General features: G+C 27.0%; 2 protein-coding genes across 3 annotated transcripts; both read right to left on the minus strand.

The window, feature by feature from the left end:
* Positions 1-974: 974 nt before the first annotated feature.
* LOC114123602 (uncharacterized) lies at positions 975-6,113 on the minus strand. Its single transcript, XM_050201734.1, has 5 exons — positions 5,868-6,113; positions 5,102-5,192; positions 4,050-4,198; positions 1,354-1,486; positions 975-1,285 (listed from the first exon to the last, which is right to left on the minus strand). The coding sequence occupies exons 1-5, from the start codon at positions 5,997-5,999 to the stop codon at positions 1,188-1,190; spliced, it is 603 nt and encodes a 200-aa protein (XP_050057691.1). The 5' UTR covers positions 6,000-6,113; the 3' UTR covers positions 975-1,187.
* A 5,619-nt stretch (positions 6,114-11,732) lies between these two features.
* LOC126550364 (uncharacterized) lies at positions 11,733-18,353 on the minus strand. Of its 2 annotated transcripts, none has more exons than XM_050201747.1 (6): positions 17,971-18,353; positions 17,695-17,808; positions 15,707-15,788; positions 14,499-14,620; positions 13,482-13,617; positions 11,733-13,384 (listed from the first exon to the last, which is right to left on the minus strand). In XM_050201747.1, the coding sequence occupies exons 2-6, from the start codon at positions 17,776-17,778 to the stop codon at positions 13,266-13,268; spliced, it is 543 nt and encodes a 180-aa protein (XP_050057704.1). In that variant the 5' UTR covers positions 17,779-17,808; positions 17,971-18,353; the 3' UTR covers positions 11,733-13,265. The 2 variants fall into 2 exon arrangements, with proteins under 2 accessions (XP_050057704.1, XP_050057703.1); XM_050201746.1 differs by having other exon boundaries at positions 17,695-17,912.
* Between the last annotated feature and the right edge of the window lie 1,410 nt (positions 18,354-19,763).

A 19,763-nucleotide genomic window follows, 5' to 3' on the forward strand; every position in this document is an offset into this window, starting at 1 on the left:
ACTTTTTGTTGATGACCATAAATGTATTTAAATTTTGAATATATAATTTAATTGACTGTGAAAACCCTTTGAAAAATTATTAAGGTATTTAATTAGCATCAAGTTTATTGATTTTTCAGGAGGTTCCGCTAAATTATAACTGTATTGTTTATTCATTTTGAGTGATTTATCAATAAGGAATTTTGATGGAGAAATAATATTATATTATCAAATAGAATTTTCTATTGATTATTTGAACGTTTAATTATTAAATTTTATTTGTTTAGTAAAACAATACAGCATAATATTATAATGTCATTGTGTATTTACTGTTAGACTAAATTTATACATAGTGATAACTTTTTGTTTTTTAAAATAATGAAATAATTTTATACCGAGAACGATAAAGTAGTTCATACATAATATGTACATTTATAATCACCATAAAAATTAAAAATCAATAGAGCAACCGATATGTTTAGTTAGTTAATGTCTATAATATACCTAATATGACAAATACATTTAAATATTATATAAATTGTTGGATTGTGAGAACCCCTTGAAAAACTTATGAACAGCATCAAATTTTAAACACCACTTTATTATTGATTTTTAAGGAATTTCGTTTATAATTTTTTATGTCTGTGTAATTTTCAGTGATTTATTAAAAATAAATTGTGACAAAGGAATGCATTTACAAATAAAATCATTTTTTATGTTAGTTTATGTGTTTAATTATTACGTTTTATGTAGGAAAAAATATCTTATAGATTGAGGTTAATTTTTCGATAACTGAACTCTAATAATAATTGTTTTTGTATTAAATGTACTGAATTTTTTTTTTTTACTTTTAATAAATTAGACACTATTTCTTGTTTTTTTTTTTAAAAATATACCAAAGTTATTTGTTAGGGGTTTTATGATAATTTTTGAAATTCCTTGTAGATCAGTCATTGTTGGATGTTAATTTAACAGTTGATTTAACAACATCTGAATACTTTGAAAGTTTTTTTTATTGATTTCAAAATCGAGTTGTTTATTTTATAGTGTATAATTTTATAAAATGGACAATGGTGCTTCTCACTTTATGACTTAATGGCTTAATACTCAAATAATACAGGTACCAGGTTTCTGTGTTTCTATTTATTATATGATCGATTATTCCGTGTATTCTACGTATTGACTAAAGATTTTGACTTTTTTTTTTATTAAATCATTTTAATAGCAACTCTATAATGTTGACAGGCAGAGTAGCGTTCATTCAACCAAAATAATGTCACCATGAATATGAACATAAGATAAAGCGCTAAAAGTAATGGAAATAATAATAATTATTATTATTTAACGACATTAAAAATAAACTACTATACTTACTAGTATTGAAAATTGAAATAAGTATAATAGGAATTGTATGCGTATAAATTCCAATCCAAATGTTGAAAGATAATGTATAAAACATGTGTGTTGTGTGTGCCAATAACCAAATAACGATACTCTTAATGTTTCTCTGAATAAAAAAAGGTTTAAAAATGTAATAATGATCATTAGTACCTAAATAGGTATATAAAATATATTGATCAAAAATTTATATGATAATATATTTAAAGTTTAAATATCTTATAATAATTCATCAATCATTGAAATGTATGATGTTTTCAATATTTATATTTATACATAGTTGATATCTGTTACATATAACAGAATAACAGATACAATTTTATAGTACACCGCTTGAATACACCTAAATACTTAATAATATAATATAAATTTTTTAATTTAGTGGCATGTCATTGAAACTATATAATCAATTAGTTTAAGTCTTTTAAATGTTACAACACGTCAAATTGTTTTAATATGGAGACAAACGAATACAATGAATTATTCTGGACGTAAAATTTGTTTTATAGGTAGGTATTATAAATTTGTTGTATTATGATATGAAATACTACATTAGTTGTACGGACACTACATTCATGTGAGCATCACTGGCTGATTTTGTGGGGCCCGGGTCAGATTTTTGTATAGCCCGTACAAAAATCTTGAGAATTTTTTTTCGTTAAATCAAAAAAATTTTACTTGGGACGCCCTAATACATTTTCCTCTATTTTACATAACTTATGTAAACATTTGTTTACGTATATAAATAAATAAAGTAGGTACCTATTAAATTATTTTTTTTTTAAATGTGTTTATTTTCATACTAATATAAAATATGTAAAAAATACTTACATTAAGTATAAATTGTAATTATACAAGTTTTAGACAACAATTTAAAAAAAAATCGGCATCGTGCCCAATGTTAGTTGTGAAATTTTAGATAGATATTATCGATGATAATAATTATTTAAAAATAATATTGTTCTTTGTCTAGTAATAGTAAAACAAACTACAGTCAAACCTTTAAATAGCGAACACTCAAGGGACCATCAAAATTGTCCACTATAGGGAAAAATGAATACAAATATATAAGTTTAGTTTTACTGACTTAAAAAAATATTTAAGGTGTATTATTACAATTTTTTTTTTTTACAATTATTAATTATTAAGGAGTACATACAATATATATATCTGTTATTGTTATATGTACCTATGTATAATGTATATATACGAGTATGTATATTATAATATTTTACTCTTCTCGTCAAACGAGATCGTACTAAAACCGCAGTAAATGCGATAGGTACTAAAACAGTACACAATATCAAGTTAGGAACCATCACTTTTTGTACAATAATAATTTCGCCATTATCTATTCTATCGGTCGTTTTATTTATTATATTTGGGTACCTAATCGTATTCATTATATCATAAAAATAAATGTTTTATTGGAAATATAAAAATACAGTACATAGGTATGTGTATATACGATACGATACGAGTATGTTTTGTTGCTCGGTATAATTGTCCATTATTTAGAGTAGGGTAATCATAAAAACAAAATAAAAATATGGGACACTTTAGTTACCTGAATGCTGATTGAATATATTATTAATATGAAAAAAAAAATTAAATATGTGCTGTATAATAGTATTGGTATAATATTTTTCCTGCTTCGTCAGCATCTTTTAAAAAAAGGAAATTTTAATTTTAAATATTGAGTGAAAACGCATAGTCTTTTTGGTATTTTGAAAACAAATTATTAAGCCATAGTTAATTTTAAATTAAACCACTACTTCACTACGACTACACTATGAATGTCGTGGTGTTCTCGACACTTGTATACAAATATTAATAATAAATTATACTTATAATTTTGTATAATTATAATATTGTAGATATTATAAAATATAAATAAACATTATATTTGACAACAAACTGGTTGTAACAGGTGAAATTGTAGGTACTTATTTAGGCGACGACGTCGCCGTCGCCGCACATCACTATAATAATAATTACATTATGTATGTTTTACCAATGATACTAATTATTACTACCTATTGTTTATAATCAATGGTTTAATGTTGCCGACTATGATGTGATATTATTAGTTATTTAGAGTAGCGCAATTCTATAATTTCAATGGGGCTGTGACGGGACCAAAAAATGTGTTCGTAACGTTGAGGTATCCGTTAAGAAAGATTATAAAGAGTAATAATACATTAAAATCATGAAATTAAATCTTTGTAATTGTAGTATTAATTATATTATATTTTATTTTAACTGAAGCAAAACAGAAAATAATAGAGAGATAGATTATTTTTAATCCGAACGAAATCGGGCAATACGCGAGAATATCGCTATAAATTATATACACACCTATTTTAAAATATTTAAATTATCTGTATTAATTGTAATATTTTATTTATTTAATATAAACATGGACCATAAAATAATATGCCATTTTATTGGATATATTTTTTAGTTATCAAATATTTGTATACATTCAGTATCGAAGATATTAATATACCTACATGCTACATAATAAGCTTAATTGGTTCTAAGATCTAAATTACTATCTGCATACGGTAGGTACTGATTACTGACTATACTGAGGCATGATTGTACTACTCAAATGTACACATTTTTATGAGAAAAAAAAATATCATTATTATAAGCCTGCAATAGTTTACCTTGTTCGTTGCCATTAACAGGGAAAAGTTGACAATTAAGAATACACACAGAAAAAACAATCGGTACACTAACATATATATCGTTTTATCTACATTTTCATCGGTCAACTTGTAATGTATTAAATTCATTTCTCCATAAAATTTGAAATCTATAAAGTAAAATATACATATTAACATTTGAAACAAAATAACACTATTATTCAAAATTTAAATAAATTATTCATCTGTAAAATTTAAAACTAAAAAATATTTTCTCTATAAAAGCCTAAACATTGTGGGTTAATTAGTTTGAAATTTTTATATATCGTTATTTTCAAACAACTATTAAATGTTTGTTTCACTCGTTATTAACTTTGATAATTGTTGGTAAAGAGTACAATTTGTTAATAAATTGTTACCAAATATCAACTGTGCAGCATATCAAGAACATAGATAATAAAGAATGGATAGGCCATTGCTATATTAACCAAATAGAAGGAAGTGTGCCGGAATGGGGAAGAGAAAAAGACTTTTATTAGAAAGAGATTTTATCAATGCCTCTCATTCAGCAGAGGTCTTATCATAAATTATAGTTTGATGGCCTATCCATTCTTTAATATCTATGATCAAAAAGGACAACTAACGTTCACAGTGTATGTAATCTAAATTATATCTTTGTGATTGTGATTGTGATACGATATACGGTTATTAGAAGTTAAAGTTATAAAATTCCTGGTAAAATAAAAACTTGAAAATATTGTCACGAAATTACCGCTTGGGAGCTAGGTGTTTCTCACACTCCATAATTATTGAAAATAAATACTGGACATAAAATATAATGATGTATTTAGTATAACCTGTATAATCTTAAATCGCACTGGAAATAATAAATTGCCATGATAATGTATCGATTGTGCTTTACTTATATGATTAGAAATATAAAACATTTTAGCATTTATCCTAATAAACAAAATTTATTAAAAATAATAACTTTTGAGTTTGAAAACATAATACAATAATAATAGTAGTTTATATAATAGTAACATAATAGTAGGTAAACAAGTTAGACTTACTTTGGCTGGACATGAAGTTTATTTTCAGTTTGAATGCTATGACGTATATCAAGTTGATTATGTGAGATGTGATACCCGAGAATAAAAATACCTAAATAATACGAGTATGTATAAATAATCAAGTAAACACACTTACTAACAATCATTTTTAATCAATTCATTGTTTTATAATAATTGATTTATTATTAAAGTAGTTAATACAATATATTATGTAAAATCTAATACTTTTATTATATGGGTACACATACACATCAAATATAAGTTAGGTATGATGTAAGATTATTGTGCTTCAACACAAACGTAAGAATTATACGTTATAAACATTGTGTTAAAAATGGGATATCTTACGTGATATGCATAGTATTTGCACCTTAACCCCTTAACCATCACCCAACTCACCATCTCAAATCAAGCTCCGGATCCGCCATTAACTCGACTGATACCTAGGTACATTAATATATTAATCGACGCTTCCTCTTTTATCGATAACGGATCTCATAAAAAATAACTCCCTTTTCAATGAAGCCCTGTTGCACGATTGAGGTTGCTGACCTCCCCGGCACGGCGGTACCCCCCGTTTGCATGGTGGTGTGTGGACTGGGTGGGAAAATTGAAAACGAAAATATATATCGATCGGGGAACCGAATGAATAGTTAACTGTTACACATACAATTCCGAATATTATAACATATATTATTATAATTTATAATAGTAATGAACTATGAACAATCTTAATTTAAAATAATTGTAGTAATGTAATACTAACCATACATAGCAAAGCCATAATCTTGCAAATCGGGCGCGGGAAATGAAACGCATAGCACAAATAGTCAACAGTAGCACTGTTAATAGTTTTAATTTTGTAGTCGCGATAGAGTTTTCCTAACCAATAAACCATCTTTCTGCTGGGTGATGAACGGTGGTGGGCGATACTTATTATAACCGTCCGTCGTCAACCGCTGATCGTTGACAACCGCTGTCTGGTATAGAATGCGTGCCCAGTGCTCGCGGAGCTGCAGCTGGGGATAATTTATTACTATTTTATTGATTTCAGTTTACGTTGCCATAGTGGCGGTCTTAGGTTCTTTACCCGAAAAACCTTCCTTGCCATGAATCAGTGTTAAAAGTTGACGATCACCCGTGTTGAAAAAACACCGTAGAGATGAACGATAAAAACTAATTATACATAACAATGTTGTTGATGTTATTATGACTATTATTTTTCTCATATTATTCATATTTTAGATTGGCATTAACGCCCCGTATATATTGGTATATTCGTTTTTAATTAGTTATTACTTATTAGTTTACTACATACTACGTACTATAATGTAAAATCATTAACAATAGTTTGTTCTCCGTTATTTCCTAGAGAATAATAGTATAGTATAATTCATAATATAAATCAATGGTTCCCTAACCTTTTGTAGAAATTTTAGACATCGCGGACGCCCTTATCAATATTTTCGAATGCCTTTTTTTACATCTCACGTTATCATAACCAAAATTGTAATTATTATTTTATATTACAAATTATCATTTCGCACTAGTTAAGTACGTTTTTTGAAAATATACATGCACATGTATAATATGAACTATATAACTTTAAATGTTAAAAAACAAAACAAAAACAAACTAAAAAGTGTTGCAGTTTTCGCGTTTTTTATAATTATTAAAAACGTTACCTTCTGCAAATTTCAATTTATATTACATGTACATTTATATTTAAAAAATTTAACATCATATTATACCTACAGTAATATTTGCATGACGTTTAATCGAATAGTTTTAAAAAATTTACACTTATTCGGTGTGGTTAAATACCAAGTGAAGAATCAGGAATAATGCACTTATAAATTTGACAGCAGACATCCAGCGCGACGGTAGTGGCGCGAAACTAAGTAAAAAAAATTAGCGGAGTAGCCACTAACGTATAATAACAGGACATCGAGTTTTTACATTGAAAAATCGTCTTAATTTATGTCAATTCTTTGCCAAGCTCTACAGGGCAAACGGCTGAACATATTAAGTAGTATGAGGTATCAATCGATCAGAAATATTGTGCAGGTGGGAACAGAGGAATATTCGCTAGCAGATAGGTTAGATAATTTGTAAGTTATAAGCAAAAATGTTCAAGTACTTTTAAGACCGATTTTTCGTATGGAACAGTGGGGATGGATAAGCGGTGGGTCGGGGAACGAAAATATCGTAAATATTCTCCGACCCGCCGCTTATCTATTCCCACTACACTCATCGCGGCGGCGGCGGCAGCGACGATGTACTACGACGACGCACAGACGATATTATTACTCTACGGTGACTACTGACAATATTGCAAAAACAATCCGTTTCGTGACTATTAGTTGCAACTATTAGGGTCGATGGCCAATCATATTTAATCTAAATTCTGTGATTTGCCATCATGGTCCATCTATGTCTCAAGCCCATTATACATCAATTATTAAACACAATAAGCAATGGATTAGATGCAATGATATGCCAACAAATATTGAACGCTGGCCTCGAGGTAGAAAAGATGTCTACATTATTATTATAGAAAAAAAAAATTAGTCAGAAGGCCAGCGGTTATTAAAGATTATTATTATTATTGTTATAGAATACCAGATAATTAACACATCAACATTAAAAATAGTTGATATCACACCAAAAACACTTCGTTATAACTCCGTATAAAAAAAACCTAAGTTAAAAAAAAAAATTTAGTAATGATTAAATCTTTAGAAGACGTGATCAGTGGCGTAGTTATGATTTTGTTCTGGGGGGGGGGATATATAATTTATTGGTTAAACATAAAGTGGGGGGCTCAATAAGTCAATGATTTAAACATTAAAAAAAGGCTCTGGGGGGATCTATCTCCATATCCCCCCCCATAACTACGCCACTGGACGTGATATAATATGGAAATTAAGTAAAATGCCATTTTATAATATTACAAATACCTATGGGCTATGATGACAAATAAGATCAATTGTAATGTTAAATACTTAGTCAACATAATATTAAATTTAACTATTTGGCAGGACGTAGAAGTATACTTAAATAAATACAATTAAGTAACCACTACAGTATTTACATTAATTAATAAAGTAGCAACAATATGTTGACTAAGTATTTAACATTACAATTGATCTTATTTGTCATCATAGGTATTTGTAATATTATAAAATGGCATTTTATTTAATTTCCATATTATATCACGTCTTCTAAAGATTTAATCATTAGGTACTAAATTTTTTTTTTAACTTCGCTTTCTTTTTATACGGAGTAATAACGAAGTGTTTTTGGTGTGATATTATATACGTGACATATTGTCACGACGTGTGTTTAACGCAACGTCCGAATTGCGGTCGCAATAGACGAATTGTGGTCGTAATAATATTGAAGGTAAAATTACCTACCGTCTTAATTACGGTCCGTGTTCGGTTATTAATTATCCGATAAGCTCTTATTCAAATTCCAGTCACTCAACAATTAGTTGTAATGCAAATCTATACACTATCGGCGAAGAACCGTGTTTTCCAGAACGACATTCTTTTTATTCAATAAATGTATGTTTGACATTCGGTATTTTATAAATGTAATTAATAATTATATTTTAATTGAATGTGTAAGTGTAACCATAAATTTGTATATTTAATGTAACCGTAGAATGATAATATTATGTAGGTAATACTAATAATAATATTATTAATCATTTTTCCCGAGTCCCGACGACCCGACCACAACTAGAATTTTGTTTTTTACCTGTTTTGATCCCGACCCGACCGCAACTGGAATTCTTTTTTTACCTGTTTTAATACCGACCGTCACTCAGCATCAACCAATAATATTATGTGTCAACATGAAAAACGTTAATAATTAGTCTATTAATTACCTGTAGTTTTTATAATGTATACATGCGACGTACCTGACCGTCCTTGTTCATCTTAAACACGGTTGATAATGAATAGGTACGCCGCATGTACATTGTATAAAATAAACTACTAATTGTACATGTAATATTAATAGACTAATTATTATTGTTTTTCATGTTGACATATAATATTATTATCCTAAATTGTAGAATATTTTGTTGGTTCTTGTTTATTGATCTACAATATTATTTTTACGGTATATACTAGATCAGGCATGTCAAACACGCGGCTCGCGGCTCATTTTTTGCGGCCCACGGCTACTAATATTAATGGGATAAAAAAATTAACATTAATAAAATATCGAGAATTAAAATGATTCAAATTTAAAAAACAAATTCATTGAGGTGGTGTACCTGCAGATTTTTACAAATTTATGCCAATACAATATGCTGAAACTTTTAAATTCACATGTAAAATTATTTCTATGTTTAGTAGTAGGTACTTATCAATGTACCATTGTGAGCAACTATTTTCATTAATGATCAGTAATTAATCACCCATTAGATCTAGATTAACTGACACACGTCTAAATTCAGTGTTTAAACTGACTGTCTAATAATATTTCTCTTGAAATTGAAAAGTTGGTGGGAGAAAAGAGATGTCACCTAACTCTTAAATAAATAAAATGGTTTTTTAAATGTTAGTGTAAATTTTTTTGTATTTATTGTTTTCTTATTGTACCTGCTGTTTTCGTAAACGTAAAGAATAAAATAGAAAATTATTGTATAAAATATTATTTTTTCGTTAAACTTTTATGTGTGGCTCTCGTAGTAAACTATCCAATATATTTGGCTCACTTTATACTTTGAGTTTGACATGTCTCTACTAGATCATCACAATTCATAATTTACTTTTTTGCCAGTATTGACATTTTATTTGTATAATACTAAATATAAATATAACATTATAATATTATTAGTTTCAAAAGTATTACAACAAATATAAATTACAGTATGTTGTGTGTACGATAAAAAAGAAATATATTTAGATGAATTCGTGTACTGCTAATACAATATAATACATGTATGTAGTTCGGTTAGCATGTTGGCATAATAATTATTAAAATTAAATAAAAATTAAACATACAATTTAACGATGTCCTTTATTTAAATATGAACTACTACTGAACAGTAATCATAATTTACACTTTAAGTTATTTTAAATTAGGTTATCTATAGGCACCCAGCTAATTTTAAAAACAAGTATAGGTAATAATATTATTGTGTTTTAATGAGTGGAAATTCTTTTAATAGTAGTGTTAATATGTTATTTATTATTAGTTATAACAATATACAGTAAAAACTCGATTAACCGTCACAGTCGGGAACAGGACTATGACGGTTAATCGAATAGATGGTTAATAGAAATTTTGCAAAAAAAGAATATATATATATTTTATGTGTGTATTTTTAAAATAAAAATCATACTTATTACATATTATATATATACTACACTAAACAATATTAAACTAAAACATATTATATAAAATAATTTGCCATTTTTTTTTGTTTTTTTTTTTTATTATTTTCTAGCTTTTTTAGCTGCAATATTTCGTACCTAACTTTTTTTTTTCGGCGGTAACCGATGCCGGATAACAGATAGCGACGGTTAATCTAGTTTTTACTACAAAATAATATGTAAATTATAAAGCCATAAAAGTATAGTAATAGATGATCGTGTATTGTATTGACGACGATAGTATTTTATGATTTAAATATTACAAATAGAATATTAACAACCCTGAAGTTCGACTTTTCGTTTCGTCTGCGCCTTAATTAATTTTGTTACGCATATTCTTATCGTATGTACAAAAAATAATATCGTATTGTAGTCTTTGATTGTTTGAGTATAAAGTGTATAAGTATTTAATGTATACGATATCGGGTATACTAACACCGTACTATTAACATTTTCGTTCGAATACGATCGATAAAATAATATGAAACTGGAGTACTGGGCACGCGCGAACTCGGGAAGCAGTATTGTAGCAGACTCACCGTCCCGGACTCTCCGTCCCGGACTCACCGTCAATCCATTTTATCTGGGGACGCAAGGCCGCGCATCGTTGCCGCCAGTGCCGGCGGAAGGCATGTGCGACCTTCGCGACTGCACAGGGTGGCAATTTTTTTTGGGAGATTTAAGGGGTGGCATTGTTTATAAATAAAAATAAATAAATTATAAAAGAGCGGCCTTTTATAGGTAATCATTACAGGGTAGCGAAAAATCTAGCGCCGGCACTGATCATAATAACGCCATACACGAGTAGATTAATAATTGTTTTGTAATCATTTTTATCCAGTTGTCTAATTTTGCTTATTATTTTATAGTTAAGTACTGTGATTGTAGGTATTCACTTTCATTGTCATATGATTTGCTTGTATTATACAAGCAAATAAAAAAAAAATTGTAATATTTTACAAAGATAACGTTTCGCAACGATGTTTAATAAAGTTTAAATATCTCGTTTACCGACTGATTAAGGTTCAAAAAATACAAATTCCCACTGTTACCTATTACTAGAGCACGGATAACTATGAAATTCCATATATTTTTCCTTTTTACTTTTTGAGATTTTTGTCAGTTATCTTCACGAATCACAATAATTTGAACCTATTATCTATATAAGTGAAATTTTATTTGTATATTTCTGAATATTTTTTACAAAATTCGGCATATATTGCATAGGTATTAAAACGAAAATTTTTTATGTACCTACTTAGTTTATTTAAGTAATTAATTATTGTTGTGTAAGATGTTTAATTTGTGAATTCTATATAATTAAAAATAAAAAAAATATCTTGCATATTTAAAGCATATTTTTATGATTTTTACTGCATATTATATGGTATACTTCGATACATTTTATTTTAGCCACTTGTTGTCAGTATATATTGTGCTTTTGACACCACATACTTAATGATTATTTTTGATTAAAATAAAATTTAAACTTAGTCATAATAATATGACTTATATGAATTTATAAACATATTGTACTATTCTGCCATAGTATACATTTTAGTATTTTTTGACATAATAGTATCTATTATAATAATACACGTATGTGGTAATGGTATAATATTAGTTTATGATCATTTACTATCGTGCTTAGTATTTACCTGAATTACTTCATCGATGATTCCTTCACACGACTTGGTTCATGGTTGATGAACCAATCACCACAATATGAAATAATATTAAGTAGGTACAATAGTCAATGGCGTGATTTCAGTTTTTAATATAATAGTATTATATAGTACTATGTAAGAATCAAAAGTTTTAATCAACCATATGTCCATACAGTTAGATCATATAAATTGAAAAAACCAACCACTTCGTTTATAAGCTATACTTTATTTCAATTGTCATCTCAGTATAATGTCCAACTTATATAAATTTATATTATTCTTGCTAAAAATATCCTAATTTCATTGCAAAAACACGCAAGAAGCTAAATAATTACGAAATCTTTCTTAGTGGTGTGGCACTAGTGTCATTTTAGATTTTCCTATGTTAGTGGAACAAAATAAATTATAATACTAGTATTTAACATTAATGCTAAAAATTAACCAAAAATATTAAGTACCTACTTGGTATACCACCAACTATAGGCTTTATCAGAATTACTTTAAAAATGATTTGAATAATTAATTTTTTTTAATTAGATTTGGATTCGTCACGGATAAATCATCCCAATCGTAAAATCATAATTGACAGATATTTCTAAAAATCACTGCACTAATTTACAGCTAAAATGTGTAACTTTTATGTGTATTTGTATAGTTGCGTATGTATACAACTATAATATTATTAGCTTTTTTTAATCAAGGTAATTTTTATGAATCTATTATAATATTATATTGAGGTATTATTCTACAATGAATGTTTTCCTCGTGTGCTTTGTTATTTATTATTATTTATTACCTATTTATAAATACTATTTAAGTATAATATAAGACAGTAATTATTATAGTTTTATGTGAACTTGTATATAACAATTAAAAAAAAGTGAATCTTTTTATATACTACCTATTTATATTTTATACGATTTATTAATTATTAAAAATACCGAATTAAAATAATCACTATAAAGTACAAATATTGTGTGACATTTGTAATAATAAGTATTACTTATTTTGTGTATCTAGCAGCATGCATATTAATGGTCTAACTACATCTGGACTCTAGTTGTTGGTTCCATTGTAAATCCGTAAACACGTGAAATATCGTATTCATGTGGATTGTGGTGGAATCATTATGTTGCCATTTGTAGTATTGTCTTGGACCACCGAATGTCCAAGTTCGTCATAGTAAAAACGTCTCACAATGTACAACATGAACAAAACGATCACTACAAGCGATTATGGCAATAATAATGGATACATAAAAATTATAAGACGATTAGGTTAGTGGATTAACGACTTTTCGATAAATATGTTGATACATACGACTGGAGATAAGTCCAATACCCAACAAAAACAGTGGTTCATTAGATACGAATGCTGCACAAATATAGTAAATGAGTATATGTATTAAAACCATTGAATACATAACCAACCAATGCTTGATATTTTGAACATTTTTCTGAAAAGAAAATTTAAGTTTTTACAGTTAGTTCTTTTATTAGAACCGGTGGATGTCGAGCTATCGGAACTTTTACTGGTGAGTAACGGCTGGTAGTGGCCTATTAGGTATTAATTATAATTTATAATCCACAACATCAATATTAGAGGACATTCAATGTTTTATGTCTGTAGATAAAAATATATTGAATAATAATATTATCGATGTCGAAGATATTATTATCATTGTTAAAAATACAATATCAATTATATTAATATTAAATTCTGTTTTTATTAAGTACAAAATATAATTTATTTAATTTAATAATAATTACTAATTTGGAATCAACATGTTTTATAAAACACTAGTCTATAATCATGTATTTATACCTTGAAAAATCGTTAATTATATATAGGGATCAGGACGAATCAAATTCGAAGACCAGTAAAATAGTTTTCCTGGCTCTGATATTTTTCAGAGTTTACTGATATGGTCCAAATTATAATACTTTATTTATCTTTAGTGTTTGTAATTATATTTAATAAACTTATTTATATAAAATATGAGTTGTTCCATAACATATCTGCTAAAATTGTATCTATTATTTTAAAATAACAGAATAATAAACTGTCAATATTAAAGAATATGAAAAAATAGTTGGGACTAGTGAAAATTATTTCACATAATTTGATATAATTTTCATTTGCAAACATAGTTAAGACGCAGCTTTACACATTATTATATTAATTAAGAGGAATCGGGACAAACTAATTATTTTTAATATTAACCAAATAATACCAATCGATCTTAAGGTTAGGGTAGGGTTATTGAAATATCATAAATATGTGTTAATTTTTATTTTGTTTATTAATTAAATTGTTACAACGGTATGTTTAACTTACTTCATACACTGATTTCTTCAGACAAAGGTTGAAGTAAAGAAGAACAACTTCCATAAATGATGAACTTAATACACCATATATGCCTTGTATTCCATTGTTTGTGTTTTCTTCGACTCCATTATCTAGAAACAGTAGGTTTATAAAATACAGGTATATATATTATTATAATATTATAGGTATAATAAGCTACGACAATAAAATAAAATAAATATTAATAATTTAGTCCAACAATTAATTTTTTTCAATGAAACATTTTGACATTTGATTTTGACGTATAAAGTATATTTTAATTTGATTTATGTTAGCTTATACTAAACGATTTCCTAATTCTGTGGTTCATAATCTTTTTTTTAATGTCCTTTGATTTTCGATATTTCTTTAGTAATTTTTCTATAAATGTGAATAAAAAATTATTTCTTGAAATTAAATGCAACAGCTGACATGAATTTTTCTTATGCTAATAAAAGAATATAAAAAACACATTTATCAATACAATTTTTTTTACAAGCATTCAAAAAATTGTCAAAATCATGAATATTTGAAAATTATTTTGTATTTAAAAAATTATAAAACGTTAAATTTTTATAGCTAAGGCTTGATAACTTTTAGTAAAAAGTTTGTCAAAACTCATGACACATGTAACAAACTCATAACTTATGAGTTGGTATATACGATTTAAATAATTACATATATTTTTATCAATAAGAAATTTATAATTAGTTTAAAATGCTTGAAAACTTAATACAAAACTCCCAGTATATTGTTTATTTACCAAATAAAAAATATCAAAATTGTATTTTACAATATTTCTTTTTATTAGCGTTCAAAGTTAGAATTTTGACAATATTTGTGGAAATCCCAAAAATGTACAATTTATTTTTTAATTAGAAATTCATAAAAATGTTCTTTTTTAATCTAAGATTTGAACGATTAATTAAAGATTCCTCATTATTTTTTATTCATCAAACAAAAAAAAAAAACTATGTTTATAAAAATTATTCCTTGTAAAGTTGTAACCAACTCGATACTTATTGTATAACGAAACGGTTTCTACTCACCCATTTTTTTTTAAGTGAAATTATTTTAACTTTAAAATATAATAACTAGGTCACGTTATTAATTAAATTTTTTCGATACAATCATGAGCTAAAAATGCTTACAACATTAAAATACAGAAATAATTATAAAAAAAAATCGTGTACGCTTACCTGAGGAAAATAAATGAACCTTTGATTCAAGTATGACTATCAAAAAAAATAAATTCAATATGATGGCTAACAACCAAACACACTGAAACAATAAAATAAGATATAAATCAAATCAAATATAGTTATATAATAGTTAACTATATTGCTGGACAATACTATATTGTTTGCCACTAACAATCGACATTATACATCAACATTATGATCAATGTCTGTAAAAAGGAACTCTAAATGTATGTATCTTTGAACTGTAATAGTGTGATGATAATGAAATATTATTATGACGTTCGACGATCCAAGGTAGTTCAGTGGTGAAAGCTGATTCCGAAGTATGGGGTTGCTCATTTATCATATTTTATAATTTATAGACTTATAGTGGTATACATTTATCTCAAGATTAAATATTACAAAATAGGTTTTACTTTAAAATTGTCATATATTATATATATATATGCGTACATCATGATATACAATCGAACGTAAATAATTCAAATAATTGATGAGGTGCAATAATTGAATGATTATACTCTGGATGATTACTAATTAGTATCGTGGTTGCTATAGTGGAGCGGAATTTATAATCGGAATAGTCTATATTTCACTGAGATAACAAACGTTGTATAGTATAGTTTGTGCCGTTTGCACATAATTATAGCATGCTCTATTAGTAAAAGTTACGAATGTTAATTTACGAATGTATTTGAATAGGTACCAAATTCCTTTCCTAGTTTTCAAAGGCAATAAAATAAGAACAATTTTAGTTATGCATTTTTTTTTTACATATATATATTTTAATATGCAAATTTTAATTTGTGTAGTTTTGAATTTAATTTAGTTTCAGTCAGAGAGCTGAAGTGCGGTCATATATTTTTGGGTGGAACATTTTGTTGATATTAAAAAAATAAAAATGATTGCCCGACTCCTTCGATGTGTTCAGCTGCAGTTCAAGTAATTCGAGTCGTCTACCTCAATTTTTTAATACAGATCCTGTTCTCAGGTTTTTTACCCACAAAATAATTGATTTTCAGTCCTGAACTTAACATAAATGAATCTTAAACTGAGTACGGAATGTATGTTGGACAGCGGCTACACATTCGTTGTTACGAAAATAAGTTTCCACATCAAAAGCGTTTTGCTGGTTTATCCGCGATATGTTTATAATTGAAACCAATCGTTACATAAAATCTCGCCTTCCTACATAAATAGACTCAATTCCATCATTCTATGATTTCAAATAACTATATATATTATTATAATATTATATCGCCATTTGTCATACTAAAACTAGGGAGAATGTTTTGTCGTATTCGTATAATATCCAACTTTTCAGTTTACTTTCTAGATGTCTAGATATTATATATTATACACTGTATATTCACAGTACCTAGTACCTACAAAGTACCTTTTTTTTTGTTTTATTGTGATCAGAAAGAAATATTTTATTTTATTTTTTTATAATATTCGTTAAAATTAAAAAAAAAACTTCCAAAATATCATTTTTTGGTTTAACAGCGATAGACTAATACTTCACAAAGGAATATGAGAATATTTAGTGTTAATAATATTAAATACAGAACGCTTATAGTAACTTATACTTAGTACAATTTAACGTATATTGAAGTAAAATATAAGTATGTTATAATATATTTTACTTTACCGATTATGTGTATGGCGTATAATATAATATGGTGCAAGAGATGATACGTGACTACTTCAGTACCTACGTCCTACACAAATATCTATATATGTAACAGACCGAACACCGAAGGATTACAATTGTTTATAATATTATACATTTTGTTAAGTAATCAAATTATATTTACACCTACTATATACATAATTTGGTTAATTATTTTATTAATTTAGATTTTTACAATAAATCTAATGTGTAATACACACATTGACTAAGTATATACTATAATACTATTATTTGTATATTTAATCAATGATACAAGTAATACAACTACATAATATCATGTATATCTACTTACTATGTTCAGTATAGCTATAATTTTGATACCACAGCGTATGTCGACGAGACCGAAACAATATTTCCTCGAGACCTCTACTGACATTGTAATTTTGATTGAAAAAATAACAATTACCTACACAGATAATAGTTTAATTCCGAGGGCTGAATAATATAATATGATGGCTTTAAAAATGTACACCGCCCTCGCGTGCTGAGATTCAAAACGACGTCAACGTACTACGACACATTTTTATAAAGTATAGTGATTCAAATAGTTAAACGTATACCAGTATACCTATAGGTGACTTATGCCTATATGTGTATTATTTTATTAGGCATTTACGCCCACCGGGAATACAATTCACCGACGTCAAATGCTCGATGAAAATATAAACTTTAATGACGTTCACGGTTTGGCAAGCGAATCATACGAGTAATAATAAATTAAATATTATCATCGGAACGATCGAAATTACATTAGTCGCATATTATAACGTAGTACAATGTAAATGTGTACGTAGTTACACAATATTTTTAAAGTTAATGTAGTTTTATTTTAAACGGCTGCCTAATAATAAAATATTAGGCGCGTTGTAACACTCGTTATGGGCGTTTCTTGCCGTCCAATTTGTTATATATTTCCACAATATTATAATTGTTGTATTCACTCGATCGCTCAAAAATATAAAGAAGACTAAGGTGTTTGTACTTTCACAAGTTGCTAAGTGGTGGAGACTATGGAAACGCATGTATTTGTATACATTCGTGTTTTTGAAGTAAAGTACAAACATTGTAACAGCGTCGTAAATAATAATTTTATTATAATAATTTATGGCGTAAAACAAATATTATGTATACCTACCTATAGATTCCTAAATATGTAGTTACTATTAAGTGTTATACATATAACATATTCAAGGATTTTGTCATTTTGAAGTTCTATCTCAATTATTTAAACAAGTTTTATTATTTATATCGTGAATTAAGTATCGTAAATCAAAATGATTTTTTTGAAGTATTTTTTTTTTAATTTAAATAACAATTATTGTTATTGGCAATAAATTGTATGATAGTTCGTTTTTAAAGGTTTTTTTTTAAAAAAAAAATGCTATACTTTGTGTTTCCTATAAGATATTTTTCCTGGTCATGATAAAACCAAAAATCACTTTGCGTAATTATACAGACGTACAGCGTGTACAGTAGCTAGTCACTCTTGCAATTATTCAGTTTTTAAGCGAGTTATGAGCATTTTTAATTTATGCTATATTATACATTATGCATGACTTGTTAAAAAATTGAATTATCGTAAAAAACCAACAATCGAATACGCAGATAATGTTCTTACCATCAAGTTTCATAATAGGTCGATTCACTTAAATTTTTAAACGAATTGAGCTAAAAATGATCTGTTGTGCGTAAATTTTCTATGTTACACACTTGTAAGACGGAGACTATACATGAGGGTATTGCGTCCTCATAATGACGTTCTCGAAACAGAGAACATCATCAAAATAATTTATATACCGGTGAATATCAGTTGGCAATTTTCTTGGTAATTTTATCTGGATATAAAACAAATAAACACTGAACACGAAATATAAAACGGTTAACGTGAAGGAAAAAATTTATTCACGATTATATAAAATATTATCATCACCATAATATTTTCTACATTATATTCTGATTATTAACAGTTTAATAACTTACAAATAATGAAATAACTGTTCGTTTTGTCAAACGTCGAAATGTTAATGTCAAATCGTGCGTTTACACGTCATGTAGTCGTTCATTTTAGCCATAATTATTAATTTAAATATTATACATATAGTATAGTACACACATATTATATACTAAAGTTATATGACTTATATCTATTAATTATAATGTAAATTATTTGATTTTCTGTTAAACCTATCTATTATACTAAAATCTAGTGATATTTTGTTTTTACCATGTGGAAATTGGTGATTAATATACACATTAAAATAATATAATATAATTTTGAAAATCGGTGATAGGAAGGAAACTAAAATGATTTTATCTAATAAATTAGTCGTAAAATATTATACGTATCGGGTACTCGTCTAA

Source organism: Aphis gossypii, chromosome 2 (genome assembly GCF_020184175.1).
Source record: "Aphis gossypii isolate Hap1 chromosome 2, ASM2018417v2, whole genome shotgun sequence".
Taxonomy (NCBI): domain Eukaryota; kingdom Metazoa; phylum Arthropoda; class Insecta; order Hemiptera; family Aphididae; genus Aphis; species Aphis gossypii.

Coding starts and splice junctions, on each gene's coding strand:
- LOC114123602 (XM_050201734.1), bottom strand. CDS start 5,999: ATGGTTTATTGGTTAGGAAAACTCTATCGCGACTACAAAATTAAAACT. Junction 5,193..5,867: donor TTATGGCTTTGCTATGTATG/GTTAGTATTACA, acceptor CGTATTATTTAG/GTATTTTTATTCTCGGGTAT. Junction 1,487..4,049: donor TGTTAATGGCAACGAACAAG/GTAAACTATTGC, acceptor TTTTTTATTCAG/AGAAACATTAAGAGTATCGT.
- LOC126550364 (XM_050201747.1), bottom strand. CDS start 17,778: ATGTCAGTAGAGGTCTCGAGGAAATATTGTTTCGGTCTCGTCGACATA. Junction 13,618..14,498: donor TGAAGAAATCAGTGTATGAA/GTAAGTTAAACA, acceptor TTTTCTTTTCAG/AAAAATGTTCAAAATATCAA. Junction 13,385..13,481: donor TATTGGACTTATCTCCAGTC/GTATGTATCAAC, acceptor AATCGCTTGTAG/TGATCGTTTTGTTCATGTTG.